This window comes from Amia ocellicauda, chromosome 8, assembly GCF_036373705.1.
Source record: "Amia ocellicauda isolate fAmiCal2 chromosome 8, fAmiCal2.hap1, whole genome shotgun sequence".
NCBI classification, from domain to species: Eukaryota; Metazoa; Chordata; class Actinopteri; order Amiiformes; family Amiidae; genus Amia; species Amia ocellicauda.
In genome coordinates this window covers 38,457,945-38,480,400 of record NC_089857.1, presented here as the reverse complement: position 1 = coordinate 38,480,400, position 22,456 = coordinate 38,457,945, and the positions used below count along the sequence as shown (strand labels likewise).

General features: G+C 35.9%; 1 protein-coding gene across 2 annotated transcripts in view; it reads right to left on the bottom strand.

Annotated features, from left to right (window-relative positions):
* The window catches only part of prdm6 (PR domain containing 6), a 41,262-nt gene extending 19,994 nt beyond the window's left edge, over positions 1-21,268 (bottom strand). For both annotated transcript variants that reach the window (XM_066711330.1, XM_066711331.1), the window contains exons 1-4: positions 21,138-21,268; positions 20,145-20,652; positions 15,750-16,057; positions 32-159 (exon numbers count right to left, since the gene is read on the bottom strand). In XM_066711330.1, the coding sequence (XP_066567427.1) occupies positions 32-159; positions 15,750-16,057; positions 20,145-20,640 (932 nt within the window). In that variant the 5' untranslated portion in view covers positions 20,641-20,652; positions 21,138-21,268. The remainder of the gene's footprint in view (positions 1-31; positions 160-15,749; positions 16,058-20,144; positions 20,653-21,137) is intronic.
* Positions 21,269-22,456: the final 1,188 nt, after the last annotated feature.

The following is a 22,456-nucleotide window of genomic DNA, read 5'->3' as shown; positions in this document are numbered from 1 at the left end:
AGAGATTAGCAGGCCAGAGACTGCATCATACCTGTACTGAACTACCATCATGTTCTGTTCCCCACAATGCCTTGCACATCGGATGTATCTCATCCAGCTCGACTTGCTGGGCTCACTTCCATCAATAAAGTGCTCCAATGTACCTTCCTGGTCATATATCTGAAAAAGATGCCAAAGGGTTAATCTATTAGAGGGAATAATTTAAAAAGTGTATTGGAAAAAATATACACCCTGGACTTCATTGTTTTTACTGCCCCAAATATTAAAGAAAACCTGCTGATTAATGTACACGTATGCTTTAATACAAATATTAGTTACTCCTTATCAAATATTTTGACACAGGAAGAAGAAGAACAAAAAGACAAGTAACGTTTTACATAGTGATTATATTTTATCATTACTTTAACAAAATACAATATAAAGCATGAAAGAAACTCATTGTGATGCCAATCACTCCATAAAAAATGGAAAACAACAAATGCTCCTGATAATAAAAACAAAAACTAAAAAAAAGTTTTGGTACATCATGCTTTGAGGGAGACCAGATTTTAAAGATTTAATCATAGCTGGAATGTTAAAAATGTTAACATTGTAAATTGTAAACGTTAAGTTCATGCCTTCTCTCTGTGAATTTCTGGCACAAAGAATTGCAGTAAAAACGATGAAAGCAATAAAAAAAGGAAACAGCAGAAAAACATATGATGGTATAAAGTATCAAAATGTCATAACGGGACTTTTAAAAGCTACACCTGGCTGCATCTTATAATCCCACTAATGTACCAGATAGTTATAAAATACGGATGCTTAGTCTGGAGGTGGGGTACAGGGGGGTCAGTTGTATAAATCATTCAGGGCGTCCTATGACAGAGGTGGATAGGTGGAGGGTTATGGTTTAAAGCTTGTGTATTTAAATACAGTATGTGTCTCAGTACTACAGAGCAAGACTTGTCAGGTTTTGTTGTATCTGAAAATCCTGCAGAAATGGCTTGAATCTGCGTCAACATTAACAACTAAGAGTCTCAATATCTTTTCGTGCAGCAGAGTAGATCAGTAACAGCTGACATCAATAATGTCCCAGTCCTTGTTCTACAGGTTTAATTCTTCTGCTAAATGACAACATTGCTAAAGTCTTTACAGTATTCATTCAAGTAAAAGAGGAAAACATACAAGGAAAATGTGTTGTCTGTGAAATCAAGTATGATGAAGCTCACACTAAGCCACTTAAATATGGAAACTTCTTCCCAAATCTATAAAGACCCAACAAAGAGAGACAAACGCTGTCTATGTATACTTTTTATTAACCTCCCTATAATAATTTACTGGACAAGTGAAGTGCCAAATGATTAAATTAACACCTAATTACATTTAAGTATATATTTTAACATTAACATTGTTCCTTTATGACAAATATGCTTCATTGGTAAATGCCTGTTCATAGTTCAAGCAAAACTATTATGCAAAACACAAAACATTTAAGATAAATTATTTTCTCAAACACCTGCTGATGAGCAGACATATCTCCTTCCTGCTTTTACAGATTTCACAAGCACAAGATGAACAAATAATGATATATCACATACATAACAAGTTTATTTCTTTCACAGATCATTCATCATGAAGTCTAGGAGTTACAGATCCAACGCTTGTCTCAGGACTCCTGCTGAAGTTGTAGGATTTCTGGACCCCCTGACACCATTGGGTGTCTGTCTGTAAGTTTGTCTGGAGTAATTCTCTCCTTTATCCCTATGGCTTTTTTCTGCACTTCTCTCACTCTGACAGAATGACAGATACCTAAGGCATTGCTCAAACTGAATTAGCTCCTTTGTTTTGCATCAGCCACACGGCATTCCATAACATATTGTTTTTATCTTCATATGTTGAAACGGAGTAAAAATGGATTGGAAATGAGGAACGGCTTTCACATATTTATTGCAATAGAAATGCAAAGAATTGATCGTCCTGCAGCAGTACAATCATTAGTTTAAAACATCTGAAATGTATTTCTGTTTTAAAAACATGCTGTATTAAACTTTAAAGCTTTAGAAAGTTAAGAACTAAAAAGAAGAAAGAAAGAAATATGTCTGGAAGTTAGTTTGAACTCTGCATGTGTCTCACAGAAGACAAAGTAAGGTAAGTAAATACACTCAAACCTACACTTCAAATATGATTTCATGACACTTATACATATAACCAACAGTAAGGGGCTTCCAACTAGAAGGTACCAGAAATCATTGGCAACTGTCTGCAACTGTATGAATTCACACTCTAACATATCATTATACAGATACTGAACATATCTATGTGCATTATATATATATATATATATATATATATATATATATATATATATAAACACAAGACCTTACACACAAATATTGTTAGCATTGTAACTAAATGAAAGGCTAATTCAAGCCTTATGTTCCGTGTTGAATACAGTTACCAAATAGATATAAGTCGGTCATTTAAAAAATTGATTACACAATTATCCTACAAATTCCTTAACAGATAAGATCTTTTTTGCAAGGTTGTGTCTTTAGATAAGATGGGAGCCCCATGAGCATACGAGCGGAGTCGGTGAAGGCATCTCCCCTTCCCCATCAATATCTCACTTATCTGCAAGGGCGGCAGGGGCCATCACAAGAGAGTGGGCCATCAATCAAATATGTGGTCTCCTTCAGACATGTCACGGCAGCTGATCAGAGGGAGACATTGAGGGAATCAGCTTTTCATTATCAGGCCTTGGTCTGTGATCAGAACAAGCCACTGATCCTTTTACTTTTCACTTGGAAAAAACGTATCCACTGGAAAAAAGTCCTGACAGTTCATTCATTTTGCTCGGCTGCGGAGCCATATGATGTTTGACTGGTGGGACCCACCCTCTTTGATGTTGTACACTTTCCAGAGTGTCCTGCTGTGAAAAAAATCTCATCCTCCTGAATTGAGGAGAAATATTTCAGCATCCAGCTGCTAAACGTGACATGTTTGCCATTTTTCAGTTTAATGGCTCAGTTCCAGCAAGTGGGCTTTGTTGCAAATGTTTTTTTTTTTTTCTTTTCACTCTCTTTATATTTTAAAGTTGTGCTCTTTTTGGGGGGTGCAATATATAGGCCATGGACAGGTTATAGAAAATTCACCTGGACTTAATTTCCCTATCACCAGTGAAGTAAATCATCTTGAAATATCTTCATTAGACTGTTAGAGAGATCAGTACCAGCAAATTAGACCCATATGAAATGTCAGATAAATATTTGTATTGCTAATAAACAGCTGCATAGAAGGAAAGTAATAACACAAGTATCTTTAATTTGTTATAAGTGCTGATTCACAAAAAATAAAAATAAAATCATTTAGCTTTGAACTCATACAAAATATAGTAGTCTAGACTGAAACAGTTCCACTAATTAAAACACAAGCGTTGAAGTGTGCATGTTGAAGTTTAACAGATAAGTCAAAGGACTGGGTGTAAAATAAATATATACAGAAATAAAACAATGCTCCCCAGGCCTCTACGAACTGGTCTGAAACACATACATGTGTATAGGGGCAACTTGTGTGGTTTGCAGGAGATCTTCAAGGTTTTTAAATGATTTATCATCTAATTCCTCTGTTTGTCTTGCAGTCAAGAGTTATGAACAATACATTTCCTATAGTGACTTATAGTGTCATTGAGTAATTCCTCAAGATGTGCAGATGATTTACATCCAGTTGAGATGATTATAATTAGGCATGATGGACTCTGAACCGACCAGAGACACCAATGGAGGTTGTTGTGTGCCTCATCATGTCAGAAAACGTTTTTCACTGCGAAAACCTGGAATATTTATTTATTTATTTATCTATGTATTACTAAATGTTATTAACACAGCTGAGCTTTTTACACTCTCTGGCTAGTAATTATTTCATTACATGTCATCTTTCTAATGCAAAAAGCCTGAGACATCCCAGAGATGTTTACCTCACTGAGAAAGTGAATAATATTTCTTTAAAGCTCACAGATGAACTGCACATTGCCTTGATTTGACCTAATCTGGCAAAGGCACATTCACGACAACCTATAGAAAACAGTGTGTAATTTATTACTGCAGCCAGTGAAGCTGAGAACATGTCCGGTCAATATGAAAAGTGAAATGACAAGCTATCACCAAGAACTCTCCATATTTGGAAAATGGTTTGCATGACACAGAATTGTTTGTGTTGGCTTCATTTTGTGCTTAGTGTTTTGTCATGGATACATGGTATTTCCAGCCTGTGTATTTAAATAGTAGAGCACCATTAAAAAAAACAATTAATAGCATCGGAAATCGTATTATATATTTCTTAGCAGACACACTTATCCTGGGTGACCAATTGTTGCAATACATCACATACTTCTACTTGCAATTACCTATTTATACATTTAGGTTATTCTATTATTTTAAATGTGTTTTTTCGGTGTAGCTCCAGTGATTTCTTTTCTGTCCATACATATAGTGTATGTCATCCCATTCATAATAAATAATTGCAATGATGTACTTTATATCATTAACTACTGTAACTCAAAACTTTTCTCATTCTACTGGGAGGATCACTTTTCAGATATCCTTTTTGCTGAACATCCCACACAAGCTTACAGCAGCCTGCCATATTCTCCACAAGAGAACACAAATAGAAGAAAAATATAGCCTACATATTGTCCTACCTCTGAGAAACTGAGTTCACATGACTTGACAATGCATTTAAAGGTATAAATAACACAACTTAAATCTTTGGATAATTAAAGGCAGACATTCAGTTATTTATGTTGACTTAGATACATATTCCTGAATATATTTGTCAATTAAGTTAATAGTATTATATAATGTACATAAAATTAAAAGGTAAAACTCTTCAGTCTTCCCAGGCAAAAATCATATCAGAAAATACATATAATACTACTACTCTGTGTTCTTTAATTCTGGCACAATTTCAAATATTTAAAAATGTCCACTAGCAGAAGAAGAAGGAATTCATTACAAGTTTAAAAAACAAATTTATTTTTCTAACAAAATAAATATGTAATTGACAATATTAGAAATTCAAGAAAAAACGTATATAGCCTACTACAAACCTACTGGCAAGACATGTTAAAGTTTGAATGACGTTTCTGTTTATTATCAGGATTTAATATTCAATTCAGAGGTCAGTCAATGTTCTTGATCATGGAAAATTAAACTGGTCACCTTTTCTTGATTAATTAAATAAAATATGGTATTAATATGGAAATATATCATATTGCTTAAAATGTGTAACAAGCTTTCTTCGAAGATTATTTTTAGATGTAAATAGATACAGTTCATCAAACGAAATATGAACTAAATCTGACCTTATTTGAATTAATTCTTCAATTGCGAACAAATGTTAGCCTCCCCCCCATCCACACACACCAAAAAGTGAAAATATTAGCATGTCAAGTTAATAAAATAAAGAAAACAACTGTTGATACATCAATTAAAACTCTCCATAATACAATACTCTTCAAAGAGTGTGACATTCTTAATCAATGTTAATTATATATTATTCACAAGGAAACATTTCATATTCTACATCAAACATCTGCATGTGTCTACCTGTAGACTTCAGACTTCATTAAGAAACAGCACATCTAGGATACAATGTTTTTTTTTATATTAGAGGTGCTGAAATTAAACACAGGACACATGTGAGACCCACTGGATGGCCTCAGTGTAGGCTAGACTACAAAACCAGGAAACAATTTCAGCATATTTTGATATAGTGACAAAGAACATTTCCACAAAATAATAAATATTACAAATCCAAACTGAGACTCTTGCAACTCTTGTGGCATCAATCCGATTCATAAACCCATCATGGGCACTCAATGTTAAACAGATAATATGTTTGGTTCTTTTCCATGCATCAAAGAAGATAAGAAAAAATATATGTAACACACATATAATGAAATAATGAGTCTTAATTCTATAATTAAATTAAACACCCAAATCCTATTATCTCTATATCCATGCAGTTACCTACAAAAATAATTTGTCCTACTCTAATAAACCACTATAAAATGTCTGCCGCACCCCACCTCAGCCACAGATTGATATTACTTGAATATTATAATGCAAAAAAGGAATCAGTGTACGTTTAATTTATTTTGATATACACACTCCTCCTTCGTTCTTTTTTGTCCACCCCTAGGTGAATGTGTCTTCCCTAACTAGCCAATTAATTTAACAACAAACATACACATATTAAAGTAGATAAAACTTACTCCTATCAAACTACAGAACACATTGTTGTTTTCAATACCTGTGTAACAGCAGCTAATGTTAATAAATTAAAAGGCCAGCAGGAATAAATTATACATGACTTAATAAAAATGTATCCTATTACACAGCATAACAATTTAAAATATATCATAAAAACTAAAATAAACAGTACTGCACTCCATTATCTGTAAAAAAAAATAATAAAAAGAAAGTTGTGCTAATTTAATTACAATGCCTTTATGATGGGTCAAAGGGTTACTTGGACACTAAGCACAGAAATGGCCATTTGGCAAAACTGCCTCCAGGAACTGCTTTGTCTTTCTATCTGCCAGGCGGCTGAAGTTGTAATATATTGCGTTGCACTCAAGAAACTCCACTTGATTGATAACTATCATAGCCTCCTTAATCTACAAAATGGTGCTTCTTTGCTGAAAAGAAGAATATGTGCTAATACCCTATAAAAATCATTTACATGGTCTTTTTTTACCTTTTCTGGCAGGAAAGCCATAACAGATCACACCACCTTTGACTCCCAAACTGTACATCATCCTGTCAATGCATAAACAAATGCAATGTCTTGTATTTTTAGTTTCGGTAAATATCACACATAATTTATCACAGTTAGCCAGCATGACAGGGGGACCTGGACAGTATTATTTCTTGGTTTTCTTTAAAAACAAAAGGGAAAAAAAAATCTGAAGCAAGAAAATAAAAAACGTTTTTATTGGTTACATTGTGAAATTCCTGTCTGCAAAGACATTTAAAAGCAACAATGTATTAAACTAACAAATGTGTTTTATACAAGCAAGGCTTTCTGCACTTTTACAACATGGATTCAAGGCTATGCTTGGGTCAATTTAAAACACTAATAAGAAACTTTTTAAAGTTTGCTCATTGACTAATAATGAGCTCTTACTATGTATTTATTGTTTATAATTTTCTTTCATTTTACTGACCTATGCAGAACAGGTCTACTATCATTTAAAGATGTAGACGTACCGTACAATCTTGCTTCCCTACATTACAGATGCGATAGGTGCCCTACCATTCAAGGAATACCATTGAGTTTAAATGGCAGGGTAGTACTATTTAAATAAAAACAAGGACAACTCACCAGTTCTGTTCACAATAGATTCTTTATATTACGCTGCTTTCATCAGGTTTAGCATTAATTAACAAAATCAAGATACTTTCTGTCTATTTGTTTTTAAGAGGCTTTAAAGGCGACTAATAAAGCATGGTATTGACTCTGCATCCCTAATCAAATGAATATTTACCATTGTGATTTGCTGAAATTATTTACCTCTCAATACGGATGACAAAGGGAAGATATAGTGTGGGCTAAAACAAATCTTCTAGTCATCAGGAAGCAAATTATACTGGTGTTGAAAAAAAGCCTTTCCGACTGACTACACAGAGTGGCTTACCTCTCACTAGAACTAAATATCAATACAACTGCCTTTTTTTAATTATTAATTTCAAAGCATATCTGACCTTGAGATGTCGTCAAATGCTAAACAACCTTTTGTATAATGGCATCCCACTTTATCGAGGAGGGACTGTGTATATTACAGGAGGTGAACCCTGTCAATTGCCATTGCTGAAATCTGTCTATAGCACGCCGAGACGATCAATTTTGTAAATGATTGCAATAATCAAGGAAATTGCCTAATTTATAAATCCTTGCATACAGCATTTTAATGGATCCTTACACTTACTGCTGATGTCCTAGAAGCTAAATGAGTTGTTGTCCTGGCTGTCACTGTGCAGAATGATATGGGTGACCAACCTTAAATAGAGTTAAAGGTCAAGGAGCAAAAAACGAAACAAACAAATAGCCTTGGCAAAAATCACATTTCTTCAGCACGTGCTAGGGATAATAAACACAAATTAAATACATTTAAATACATTCCCTATGAAAACTATGTGTAGTGTGTGTTGTTGTTTGTTTGTTGTTGCTTTCTGTGTATGTTTTTTTTGTTTGTTATTCCCCAAAGTACAAAGGCATACTGTGCTGTCATTAAGTCTACTTAATTCTGGATACAAGTAACTGAAATACTTCAAAATCCAAAAAGTGTTTTCAAGTAGTCAAAATATTTAGGATGGACATGGAGAGGTGAGTAATCTAATTCTCAATATATTCTGCCCGGATGTCGAGCTTCAGATGTTGTTTAGGTTAAAGAGTACAGAGAATAAAAACCAAAAGATGGTCTGCACTCTGCAACACCAAAAAGGTCTTTGAAGTTATGATGGAGTCCTTTATAGTGACACTTGGCTTGTTGTTTCATTTACTTTCACATATTACAACGTAATACATAATAATCTGTACAGGTCTGATCTCAACATACAACAAGTTTCATAAACAGGAGCATTTAACAGAATTAAATGACCTCCACGCTCAACCACACAGCAGGACAAATCAAGATAAGTGATGCTTTTGCTTGAGAACTCAAATCAAAACGACTTACTTGAGTTTGAACGTGACAATCCGCAAATTAACAGTGAAATTAACTTGAACGATAGCAGCAGTAGGGGCCTGTGTGGACCTCGTGCCTGAATGAAAATCACATCTTTTACCCAGCATGCGCTTCCCAGTTTAATCGAGGGGAAAGAATTGCAAACCTTTAAGTTGGGAGCTCATTCCTCCAGCTGATGAGACCACATCAGTAATCAATGAGACTCTGTTTATCGTTTCAAAGCAGCCAGCTGAAATCAGTGTAAAAGGCAAAGTGATGAGTTCCACACAGAAATCCCAGCGCAGGCCTGGCAGCCCCATTGAACACCGAGCCTAGTTTACTGCTTTTTGTGAGGAAACAGTTTGCCGATAGATCGCATCTTCTTTATCAAGGACTGTTACAAGATGAAAGTGAGTACAAGTATTTCCTACTTCGGTAGACAACAGAGAAAAAGAATACTAGCCAATACGTTCAGCTAATATTTTGTAGATACAAATTTTATTAAAGAAATGCAATGATTTGCAAATTGGTAGTGGATCCTCTTTAATGAATGGAAGAGCAGACAATAACTTGTATTACATGTACAGTTTTCCTATATTCAAAATGTTATATTGTCTGAATCTGCCCACCTTAAATCAAGTTTTGAAAACATCTAAAAGTGTAACAGACTGGTTTATACACTACTGCACTGCAACCTTCTATCAATCAATATGAATTATTATTATGATGTATGTGGGTACTCTCTGGGGAATTGACAATCATCTAGTAATATATATATATATATATATATATATATATATATATATATATATATATATATATATATATATAATCAACATCTAATAATGAAAACAAATGTCTACCCATAGATCCTCTGTCTGAAATAACACATTTCTTTATTTTAGTTCTCAGATCCACCCCTCTGGTTGCAAGCATAACATTGTGACAGTACAGATAGCATATTTAACATATTTAACCTACTGATCAATATTTTCTCCCACCTATCTTAAAATGAAAAAAACAAAAGTCCTGTTAAATATGTTTTTCAAGTTGAAACAGATCATATCAATAAAATGAAATAGGATACACATTATTTTATAGTGATATGCTAGTATGGCTGTTTATATACTTTTATATATATAATTTATTGTAGGCATTTATAGAATAGTAAAACATATTTGAAGCAATTCGAAAGGTAGAAGGATACCATTTTGAATTAAAAACAAATACAAATGAGCACTGTATAAATGTACACACATACACTCACATTAATCAAAACATAATTAATTGTATTAACTACATCTGGTCCCTTCAAGTCAGACTTTCAATCTTTACACATTTTGCGTCATGATAACTGCGTTTCATCTGTATTATGTGACATTTGAAAACATGCCAACGTACATGGAGCCACACCACCGACAGAAAAACAGCACTGCAGCCTAATGTTAGAGGTTTCAGACACAGACTTCAGGAGGAGAAAACGTAAATCACAGCCGTGCCATTTCTTGCCTTCATGTTTACTTTTCCTATTACCGGTACCGGAGAGATTGCAACTCTTAGTCAAACCTTCAGCAATTGATTCCAGCCAATAGTGTCCTGTCAGTGCTTTACTTACTGCTCAATCTCACTAAACTGACATTTATGGTGTACTGATTGGCCCCTGTCACTGATGGCGGTTGTAAATTCACTTTGAAAAGCTGCGTGTTAACAGCCTCTGACCAGGCTCAGAGGAGAGTATGTACAGACCGGCTGACAATTGCTTGACCCTCTGCCCTTATTACAGTGAGTAAATCAGACTTTGAGCCATTAGACTGGAGCCTTAAGGCCTACGCAAAAAGGATTGACATGACTAAAGGTCAACCTCTGTCACACATGTGTAACAATTTGGATAATGGAATTCTGTAACTTATCTAAGGAAACACTTAACAGCGATGTACAAATAATGTTGGCACAGACCGAACTACAGAGCTAAGATATGCTAAATACCTTCTGCTGGAGCTAGTGCCAGAAAAGAAAAAGGACTCAATGAAAAATTTCAAGCAGGATTTACATTTGAAAACATAAAGCAATGTTTGGAGGAGTTTTTATGACAATATTAATATACTAAAAATAATGTACTGCAATTTCCCTGTATGCTTGTATATGGGCTATACACTAAGCATATATGGGATATCATCTTTTTGTTAATCCTTGAGGATAAGTGCTGTTACCAATAACAAAAATGAATACAGAGCCTCATTGCTGTTCATTGGAGGATGTTGTTCAAATGATTGAAATTCAAGTGGGTGGTGTTCTAGTTAAATATGTATATTGTCTTCATATTTATGCTTTTTTTTTAATGTATAAACCTCAAATGGGATCAGGGCCCGGTAATAACAGTAGATCACTAACTACACAAATCTGTGATTAGTCTCTCTAATTGAAATGCTATTGGGAAGGATTATATTTCTGAATGTATAGTTTTTATTGATTATTTATTTCTTAGATGTATTCTAGTCAGGTGACCTTAGAATTCTGAGCGGAAAAGAAGAACCAGCATGAACTATTGATATAACAGATATTGTATTATTCTGGAAAAAAAGTGATATTTTACTACAACCATTTCTCCACATAACACCCCTCCTGTCAGCACATACTGAACAATAACCAGAATATTTCACTCAAAACACATGATATAGAGATTTACTTAAATTAAATTACTTAACTGAAAGTCACTTTTTATCAGGCAAACTGGATTATCAAACGTAGGTCTTATTAATAAAAAAAAGGAAAGTAAATGACATTGCTAAATAATGGTAGCTGTTTAAAATGCATTAGAGAATTATATTCCAAGGAGATCTCTTGACGGATAATGCTACACGCCACTGTCCACAGCTTCGGTGCTGAGGAGATAGTGGTGTAGAACAATATCTTCCAGCAGATCTCCTTTGAAAATAACTACCATTGAGTTAAGTGGGATAAAATCAATTACAAAACGGTCTGTGTTAAAAAAAAAAAAAAAAGTATTAGGAATAGAAGTTATTTACATTTTTCAATGTGAATACCATTTTATAACCAAATAGAAGAAACTGAGCAAGTAACTAATTTTCTTATTAATATAATAAGTATTTCAAGTATGTAGTTCACTTTCCCGATGTCAAAAAAGACCTCTAAAAAGGCTATGAAAATATCATAGGATAACTGTTATAGGAAATTATCAAAGCAGAATCGTTATAAACAGTCCTGAAGAAAAAACTACACATAGATTTTTATTGGTCTTCACTGTTCTGGAACTTTCTCATAGGTGGAATCTTTATGTGTGTGTGTGTGTGTGTGCATGTGTGTGTGTGTGTGTGCGTGTGTGTGTGTGTGTGCGTGTGTGTGCGTGTGTGTGCGTGTGTGTGTGTGTGTCAGCCATAAGAGTTCACTAGACACTCCATCCTCATCATGCTAAAAACAAGGCTAGACGTTAGTTATTACATTTACAGGAGGGTCAGGAACCTCAGCTTAAACCATCCAGTGATTTACAGTTTAGCATAAACAACACACAAGAACAATTCATTCCAGCTCTTTCCAAAACTAAATATTCTCACACACTATTTTTTTTTTTAAAAGATCTATGCAAAAAAGCACAGTATTTTTGTAACAGCTGACTGAAAATGTCACAGGGCCTGGGTTTATTTCAGGGGCAAATATGCACTGCTTGCATTTCAAATACATGACATGCTATTAAACAGCGCTGCCAAATAGTCTAGAAAAGTGGATGATGAATTGTCTGAGAAACTTTAATTTAACTTTAATCGAACCGTGGCATGAGCATAACTGTATCCCCTTGTGCTGCCCATTATCAGGGGGATCGAGTCCAAAGTGACCCTTCGCTGAGTTGATAAGGCATCTTGAAGTGTTTGTTGCTAATGGCAGACTAAGTATATACTTAGGCATGCCCATGTACTCCTGTCACCATTATGTTACATAACTTGCATTCCTTTTTGACAAATACTTTTTCTAAAATAGTTTCATAGCCAATTAGGCCCATTATCTATCACAAATAGATATCTATCATTAATTATGTTTATCAGAGAAGAATGGAGCTGCAGAGAAAAGGCTTGACCTACACCCTGCTTTAAAGCTCTCCTCTTATACGTACTAGAGCAGCATTAGGTAAACTGTAGAAGGTCACATTCAGTAGCTACATTTCAGTTACTTGTGTAATGTATGTTTGGTGTAAAGTACACCAAAATGCTAACAAAGGTCCCCTTTTACTAGATATTCAATACTGTCTATATTGAATATGTTGTATTGTTTATGTTGGCCTAACACCTTGAAAATGACTTCATATTACAGAGAGGTCAATGGTGATAATTGGCCCAGGCTTCTGCATGAAATTAATCTCCAATACATTAAACAAAGGATATGCAATTTCCAGACTACTGTTTTTATTCCTTTTTTGTTTTTGTGACTTGCCTATTGTGGTCCTATATTGTAGTGTTACTGGTGTATTGAAACAAAGAAAAATGAGTGTAAAATTAATACTATGTATTATATGGTATAGTGAATGTGGTTTCATATAAAACATAATAAATATTCAATAACTTCTTAACAATTTAAACCTGTTTAAATTTATGAAAACAATCAAACACACCTGAGACAGCTTTCCTATTACTTCCAGTGTTTTCTTGTTGTGCTTTCTGTTTTTTCTCTGTGCACATCTGCCAAGACCCAAACAGCTGTGAATGAATGAATGCAATAGCGAAAGATGACACAGACATGTTCGTGGTGCTTGTTGGCCATTTCTCACCGCGGAATTCTAAGTACTTTTATAATTGTCAGCAATTTTCAGCAAGTAGAGACCCGGAGATGGTTATACTTGTCAGTGGTTTATCAATGAGGGATTTAAAGGACAGGTATATTTGTTAACAGTTTCACTGAACTGAAATCTAAAGAGAAGGGAAACTCAGAGGAGAATTCGAAGGATCAGTGTATCTGTCAGTGGTTCCATACAGATGAACTTTAAGGGTAGCTACGATTGTTGACAGCTTTTCTGTGAAATCTAAGGGCACGAGAACTGACTTGGCCAGCACTAGAACTAGATGAGTAACATAACAAGATAGAAGCAAAATAATTAAATCCATGGTTCTAATGCTAATATAAAAAGGGAACAAACAAATCATTGAATACATGGAAACAATCTATCACTTCATCTGTATTTTGTATTTAAACAAAAATCAGTATCACAATTATATGATAGATAAATTAACAGATGCAAACATGCCAACACAGACAAACAGGTAATATTGTATATTATTACACACATACACATTTATATAGACTGATGGCTTCATGCATTCAAATAAATAAATAGATAAACATATTTTATTTTGCAGTTTATAGTTGCTACAAATAAATTCCACTGGTGTTGGAAGTGAATGAGTGGAAGTACAATGTGTGCATTCCTGTAGTCCTATTATATTACAATCTGATGCTAAACAGAAAAAAGGAAACCTTGCAAATCAAGATTAATTTATCCCCAGGGATTAAGAGTTCATTAATAACAGAGATAATATTTTTGGTTTATATTATGCTAAATAAGAAGTCTTTATTAGCAGACATTTTAATGGGGAAATTATCTACTGGACTGAAAAAGTTTGTTTTCCTTACACTGGTAGAAGAGTGATTGCTCCCTGGCTACTTTAATGTGAAAATATCCAGAATATTTTTTTCACCACTGTAAAAAGAAGACATGTCTCCAAAAAGCATATGTTTAGCTTACACTCGCTATGATCCTTTTCAAAACTGTGCTGTCTTGCAGATGCTTTCTTACACAATAAACCCTAGGATCTGAGACGAAATGGGCCATGAAATAACTTAAATGACTAATTATGTAGCTTTCTGAGTCAGTGAACCAATGCTAAACATGTCACCTCCACTCTGGTTCGTGCCAAATAAAAAGAATTATCCTGGCCTGTGGCCGGGGCACTTTATCATTTCCCATGAACACCCACAGGTGTTGGGGCAGGGTGTGAGGTAATGGAAAGGCATCTGATACACTCGGAGAAGCTGTGCAGGGAAAGCTATGGATCGCGGAAAACGTTAATACCAAATAAACCATTTCAGGTGATGTTTGCCTATACTAATTGGAAAATGCTAAGGGAATTATTTATAAATAGCAAACATTTATTCTCAGATTAATCATAAGCATTATAAATAGTGTATATTAATTTATTTATTTATTAATTTACTGAACAAACATTTGTTATGATGAATATGTATGATTATATAAAATTAAAATAAAAACTTCTTAAAAAAAGAGAGAAATACAGTCTAATTAATATTGTGGCTTTGACATAAAAAAATGACAAAACATAGACTATTTGTTTTCAGTGAACAAACATTGATGTAGCCTTATAAAGCACTCCCTTGCTGAATGAATCAATCAATGTGTTTCCCAGATGCACGTATTTAGGATGTATACCAACAACAGCAAAATGGCTTTATTTCTGGTACCGAAGTTCCTATAAGTAAGGCCCTTGTAATAATGTAATGAAATACTCTCTCTTGATATGAATATATATACAGTACTGCTGAGTAGACAGACCAAGTGTTATTATTGAGAACACACAGCTTCGGAGCAGAGCTGTCTGTTAGGAACACGACGAACCATTTAGCCCCTTCTTTGGTTTTATCTTTTGACAATAAGAGACACATGGTTTAGAAGGAGTCTTATGGACATCTACTTCAATCTCTCTGTGCATCCCAGCTCTGGGGAGGAGGGGGCATGCAGGACAGGGCAATTTCATCTTCCCTCAAGGTTTCAGACACATCTCACATTCTCTAAAATCATTCCCACCATGTTTCTCCTATTTACCTTGCAGTGTCCTCCTTACCCTACACAGGCATGACTTAATATGCTACCCAAAGTCAACAACGTCCAAGTCAAAGGGACCACATACCCAGATAATATACAGCAGACATTTCTTGTAAGAATGCTCCGCACTACTCGTTCTGGGGAAAGGTAGAATCAGTCAATGCAGGATTTAAGAAGAAATGGACTTGGCAGCCCTACCTCCCACAGGTGACGTGTGTTCCGCACTGACCCCGCCTGCATCTTGTCCAGCACCAACGGGACCCCTTGGAAGGGTCCGATCCAGGTGCCCTGGGGGATCCTCTGGGCCGCACAGATGCCGTAACCAAGCCCTGGCACGGTGCTGGTGCAGAGACACACCTCTCTGGGCAGGTCGCGCAGCCACTCGGGGATCTCTGGGGGGGCCACGGCGGCCGCAGCGCTGCTCGTTCCTACCAGCCGCCTCAGGGAGTGCAGGGGGCCGTGCATGGGGCACTCACCATTCCGGTTATCTGCACACATGTCACAGCCTGGGATGGCAAACAAGACAGTACATCAATGCCACACTGTACTTAATATGTGTGTGTGTGTCAGGAAGAGTGGGCGTTTAAAGCGCATGATGAAAACAAAACACTTCAGGAAAAGGGCGCTATACAGAACCCAAATTGTGTTTCACTTCTCCATGAACTGGGTTGTTTTAGTGGTGATGGCATTAGATATTTACTGGAGACAAAATACAGGTTTTAAAGTATATGTCATTGTTATGTGTTGGGTTCAACATGAATATTAAAGTTCTGCACAATTGTAATACCAAGTAACACTAAACTTAGCCTTTCTTAATATGCCTTGCTTGTAGTGCAAATATAAAACCACTTTTTTTCTTAATTTTCATTTACTTATTTCATTGTACAACAATCAATTATTGGAACTGGAACAATTAATTTGAAGACAGACATGAACCTATGAAGTTCATCCTGTCTGCACAGAGAATGTAATCAAACAGACTTCTTGAGATATATTCACATATGCAGAAATAATGAATTTCAAATACAGAATATCCCAATGTAAAATTAAATTGAGAGATATACAATATTTTAGAAAATCAATGTATATACTCATGCTAAGATTTAAATGATTAGTAAATACGGGTTGTTTCTCAGTAGTAAAGTTGTGAACATAAAAATAAAAGCTTCATTACATGCCATGAAGTCCAAGATCATAGAAATAAAATAAACAACATGATCAATAATATTAGAACAATACATAACTCAAAAGCATGATAGAGATGTAAGTATTTTAACGCTAATTTGAGATCCAGTCAAAATACATTCATCTCCTTAAACGACATTTATCGTCTACGAGTTTTAATGCTATTTGAAATCTGATTTTTTTTAATTCCCGTGCAAGTCTTGGCTTATATAGCATACATCATATATCTAAATTTACATTTATACGTATCTATTTTATGTTAATAAAAATCTTAAATTAAATAAAATATACATATATTTTTTATTTTGCACCATTTGTTTGAAATTGGTTTAAAACTAAAGCCACTGGAAGTCACACGACGACATATTTATAAATTCATGTTAAATCTGTATAACAGCAAGCTGAGAAAATAACTGCTGGTTTTCGTAAAATGTATTTTATGTTAAAATTGGTTTTTTCATTTACTTTAAATATGTGAAATAAATATTTTTTGCATTTAAAAATTACGCAACGAGAACTGTCAAATTCCCAGCTAAATAATTGGCCTTGCAGGGCTTTCCGCCTGAATGTAAAGATTTTAGAGCATAATAATTAATAAAAACAATTAATAAAAAAAGATACATGCTGTTACTTTTGAGATTTATGTAAATGTATATACTTTGAATAATTTCAAAAGTAATTAATAACAATAATTATATAATTATCAGTCAGGTGTTGTTTTATTACGTTTTATTGTGAAAACGATTACGTTTAAATGAGGCTGAAAATGTGCTATATATTACAATTATTTAGGCTATTAATTTATTAAATAATTTAATATGTGATTATGCATGTATGTGCAACTAAACCAGTGTTTCCAATAACAATATTAATATTTTCCGCCTTGCTTTAGGGTTCGTAAGGGTGCTGAAAATGTCGGGCAACCCTTTTAATTTTCTTAAAGTCGTCCAATCCACTACAACATCACTTTACCCATTTGCAAACTCATATGCCCTGTAGAGGGTACATTGTAATAATAAAAGCTGCCCCCAGATATTTTCCTCAAATTTCAGAAGGGGTTTCTTCCCCCTTATTATTTGCAGCTGGTATTTGTGATTGACAGGTCCTGCAATCACCTAATAAAAGAGAAGACAACCCACATTACCCCAAACATCGCTATTTCATGTTTAAAAAATGAAATACAAAATAAAAGCTCTAATCTCAACTCACCCTATGCTATATAGCGCACGGTGTTGCCCCATTAAAACACAGGATGCAAACCCCGCAAAATGCATCCTGGATATAATATACATGTTGGCGGTTTAAGAATATGGTTTTATATCACTTTAGATGGCACTGCTTGTTCAAGAAAGTCCAGGCGACTGTACAAATCCACATAGACAATGTGTTGGCTATATCAATATTAAAATTACCATAGAGAGCAATTATATCACATAGATATTGTTTTTAAAACACACACACACACACACACATTAGATGTCTCTTTATACACTTTTTCCTCATCTAATACAGACACTGGTTGTATTGTAAATGACTGAGATATGTTTGAAATATGGCTAAGGGGATATTGTGTAGATAAAGCAGTCCCCCTGTCCCCCTGTCCCCCGGGGACCCTCATACACCAGGCGCGGATGATGAATAGCGGCCGGGGGAGGAGATCGATGCCTGATCCACACTCACCCAACTCTCCTCCACAAAACTATACGGCAATTAATTGTGGCTTGTCCCCTCATCCCTCATCTCCTTGTGGCACATATCGATGGAGATTACTGCTGATGGACCATTTTATCACCTTAAATAAACAGTCACCACCTTTTCAAACCTCACTGTTAATATATAGGGGTATACCTTTTATATATGGCTGGCAGTGGCCGTAGATGTTATTGAAATAGAATAGAAAATGTAAAAAAGCTGTAAATCTAAACCACAAGTCTTTATGGAGACAGACACCAGCCGGCTGTGCGTTATTCCACATCAAAAATAATACAGTTGGATATGAGGAAGTGTTATTTAAGGGGATGCCTATCAAACGCATCTTAATTGGTACAATTAAACGTGTGACGCGGTTAATGATAATTAAGTTACTGGAGACATTTAGGAAAATATGCTGGTTATCACAATCGCCTCTTTCCTTTACTGTATCTTATAAAAAGCCTTAAGACTACAACATCATCTTAACACCAAGCAGTTGCACTACAAAGACCGGTCTTAATTCAGTGTTTCACTACAACAATTTCAGTTACAATAGAGCTGCACATGCAAGTTTAATATGTAGCAGTTTAATCTGATTTTTATTTTAATATCGGTTACTTCTCATGTACACTTTTAATATAATTTCATGCTTTGACGTTCAGTCGCCTGAAAGCAAAATAAGTACTGACAGAAAGTAGGCGTGAAAACCCATTCTCTAAATCGCAACACTAAAGGACGTTGTATAGGCCTTCATAAAAGCATGATTTTCTGCTTCATAATTCACATTTAATGTACAAGTGGATACTTCTTAAGAAATGAACTAACGGATTTATGCATATGTTTTAAACTAGCAAATATAAAAACGAGAAATACATTAAAACAGGTTTCCTGCTCTTAAAAAAATAAAATACTATTATTTTAAATATTATATATATAATATATATATATATATATATATATATATATATATATATATATATATATATATATATATATATATATAAGCAATACAAAGAAAAATGTATTGACTGGGATTGATTATGTTACAGTGATATAGTTCAACTTTTGTAAAACTTTCTATACCAAACACAACGGGATACATTCAGACTTGTTCATTTGTACAGCAGCCCTCCTGGTTAATAAAGGGCCACAACATGCTGTAACGATGTGTGTTTCGTTGATATAATGATTGTGTTTGATATGTTGCTCATACAGTTTCAAGTCCTAAAATAACCTCCCAATGTCTGGGAAGGGTGGGCTGCAATTAGGGGTGCAAGCTCGGACACCCTGCTGGGTTTAAACGGACTGGTGACAGTAGGTTTTATAATATCCTACTGAGCTGCTTCAATATTACAGAAAACTCTCATATGCAAAGATAATAAGTCACTTCAGATTAAACAATAAACTGGCCTGCTCATACAAAATACACGTTTAAACATGCTTGGCACATTCATTATTATCACTTATTGAACATTTAATTTGCTCAACAAACTGTGAGGGGAGGTAAGAGGGAAATGCTTCAAACGTGGCCAAAATCTCCCTGCATGGATATTGCATGCGTTTTTAATTTCTCACACTACTGCAACATTTTATCCAAGTTTCTACCGAGATCTGGGTTTTAAAGTTGGCTTTTAATACTGTTTTACCAAATGTGTAGCAGACAGAAGTATGATATGCCACTGTTGTCAGTGTGTTGTGTGAACAGACGATACGTACGATTGTTGGGGTCGCTGGTGTGGTTGTTCAGAGGGATTATTTCCATCCTCTGCTGTCCATAGAGGTAGTAGTCCAACTCCTCGGCAGTAAATTTAAACCGTGGTCTTGAGTCACTTTTACAGTGGGATGACAGGCCCAGGTCTTTGGGTTGAGTTGGGGTGATGTCCGTGCACTGAGAGTGTCCAAAAAGTGCGATCTGGGGCACAGACAGCTGGGTCAGGACAGCCAGCGAGGAGACCGAAGAAGTGGACGAGGAGGAGGAGGACGAGGACGAGGAGGAAGACGGGGGTGAAGCCGAGGACGACGCCGTGGAGGACAGCGAGGTCGGGCGCTGGCGGAGACTCTCCACCGAGATATCCGCTCTGTCGGGCGGCTGGAGCTGGCCAAGAGCCCCGCTCTTCAGCTGGCTCTGGGGGAAGAGCTGCTGCCAGTGCTGGATGTAAGTCGGGTCCACCTTCAAGAAAGCAGATCCGCTGGGGTCACCGGGTTTCAGCATCTCCAAGGGTGGCTGTAACACACAACAGAGAGCAGGCTAAGTTTACTCTGTGGATGTCTTTGGACTCCAGCAGCAGTGAGGAGCACCAAGGCATTCAAAGAAGAGGAACAAAGTAATACTTAAGCACACAGCGTCTCTACAACAGCCAAATACACAGAAAACATCAAACTATGGAAAAGCAAATAGGCGACTGAAGTGTGAAAAACACGTTAGGAATCACGTCTTACACAACAACGAGCAGGCTGCAATAAAAGTTGATTTAAAGAGATTACATAACTGCTCTAAGCACAGAAACTGAAGACAGGCTTGGTTTTATTCCTATATCTCGCATGTACTGGGATGGTGCACGCTGCATATTGAGTCTCTGTTTATTAATACACTCTGTACATGAATTCAATCCACACAAGCACAGCGCGGAGCATCCCTCTTTAGAAGCGACACACTTTTGTATAACCTCCTTTCAAACCGTGCAAGCGTCGGGACTTCAAGAGACTCACCCAGTTTACGCAGATCAGTCTCGCAGTGCTCTCGTATTGTATATCCCAGGCTCTTAGAGCATAATCCCAGTGTTTATGGGATGTGCGCTGCGTATCCAGGCTCCAGTCTCAAGTGCACTGCCCGCGCGCTGCCCCGCGAGCAGCAGCAGCCTCGCGCAGGGACACGTGGGTTTTACGACACCACAACACGGGGCTGGGGGGGCACGCTGGAGCACAGACCACCCCGCATCTGTCTCTGCCAGGACTAGTCTTAGTTTTTGGATGATGAAATAGATCAATCGAAACTCATAAACGATGGCCAGCAGATCACTGATAGACGCAGCTGATTATGCAAGCTGCGAGGACTATAATGTCCTTGCGATATTTTGGGGTTGTTTATGGAGACGTTTGCTTTTACGCACAGTTGCACACATACACCAATGCTATACATAGCATACATAAACAATCACAAAAACCTATCTATCTATATTTAATGCATCATACAAATTATGTGTTTTTAATGCAGGCGTTATTGTAAAACCAATAGCTGCTTTCAACTAACATGCATATTTGCAAGATTTGCAAGAACTTTGTCAAGATAACATCCTTCATTGCATTGTTAGTGCAACTTATCCAGCTAGTGCAACTTATCCAGCCACGGGTGTTTCCCACCCTCTCTCTCAGACGCTTGAGAAAGTTACTGCTGTTTGGATTGTGTCTGCATCTAAATGTAGGACATTTTTTACACAATATCGTCCAGAGCTGTGCTAAAAATGTTTGGACTGGCGTCATTTTGACAAGGTCATTCGTCATCTGCACTACAGATTGATAACATTAACTAAAAAGACAAACATTATCCCCCTGCAAAGGAATTTAGTGCAACTGCCATGAACAATGACAAACCCTTCTCACTATGCAATAACATATACTATATACATACAGTATATAGCCTAGGGGTTGGAAATGCGTAAATAACCGCTCAATTTGTGCAGGTGTTTTACCTGTCTTAGTGCGTTACATCAATCTCGCATGAATGCATTAGATTACTTAACATGCATTTACAAACTCGGATAAATGTTTAGATTTTTCCCCCTCAATTTAACATTGTAATTTTCAGATTTCACTTTTCCAATCCTTAATTCACGTTTCCAATCCATGCTATTGATCTACCAAACGCGGTGTAACTTGTTTGTGTGTTCGTGATAGAAGTGCACACTTCAGTATATGTTATGGTTGCATATTTTTCCGTCAATGCATTAGATAAACCATTTATGTAGCAGTCACTAACACAAGCGTGTCTGCACATTCAACTGCCTACTTCCAGGTGCATGTAAACCTGA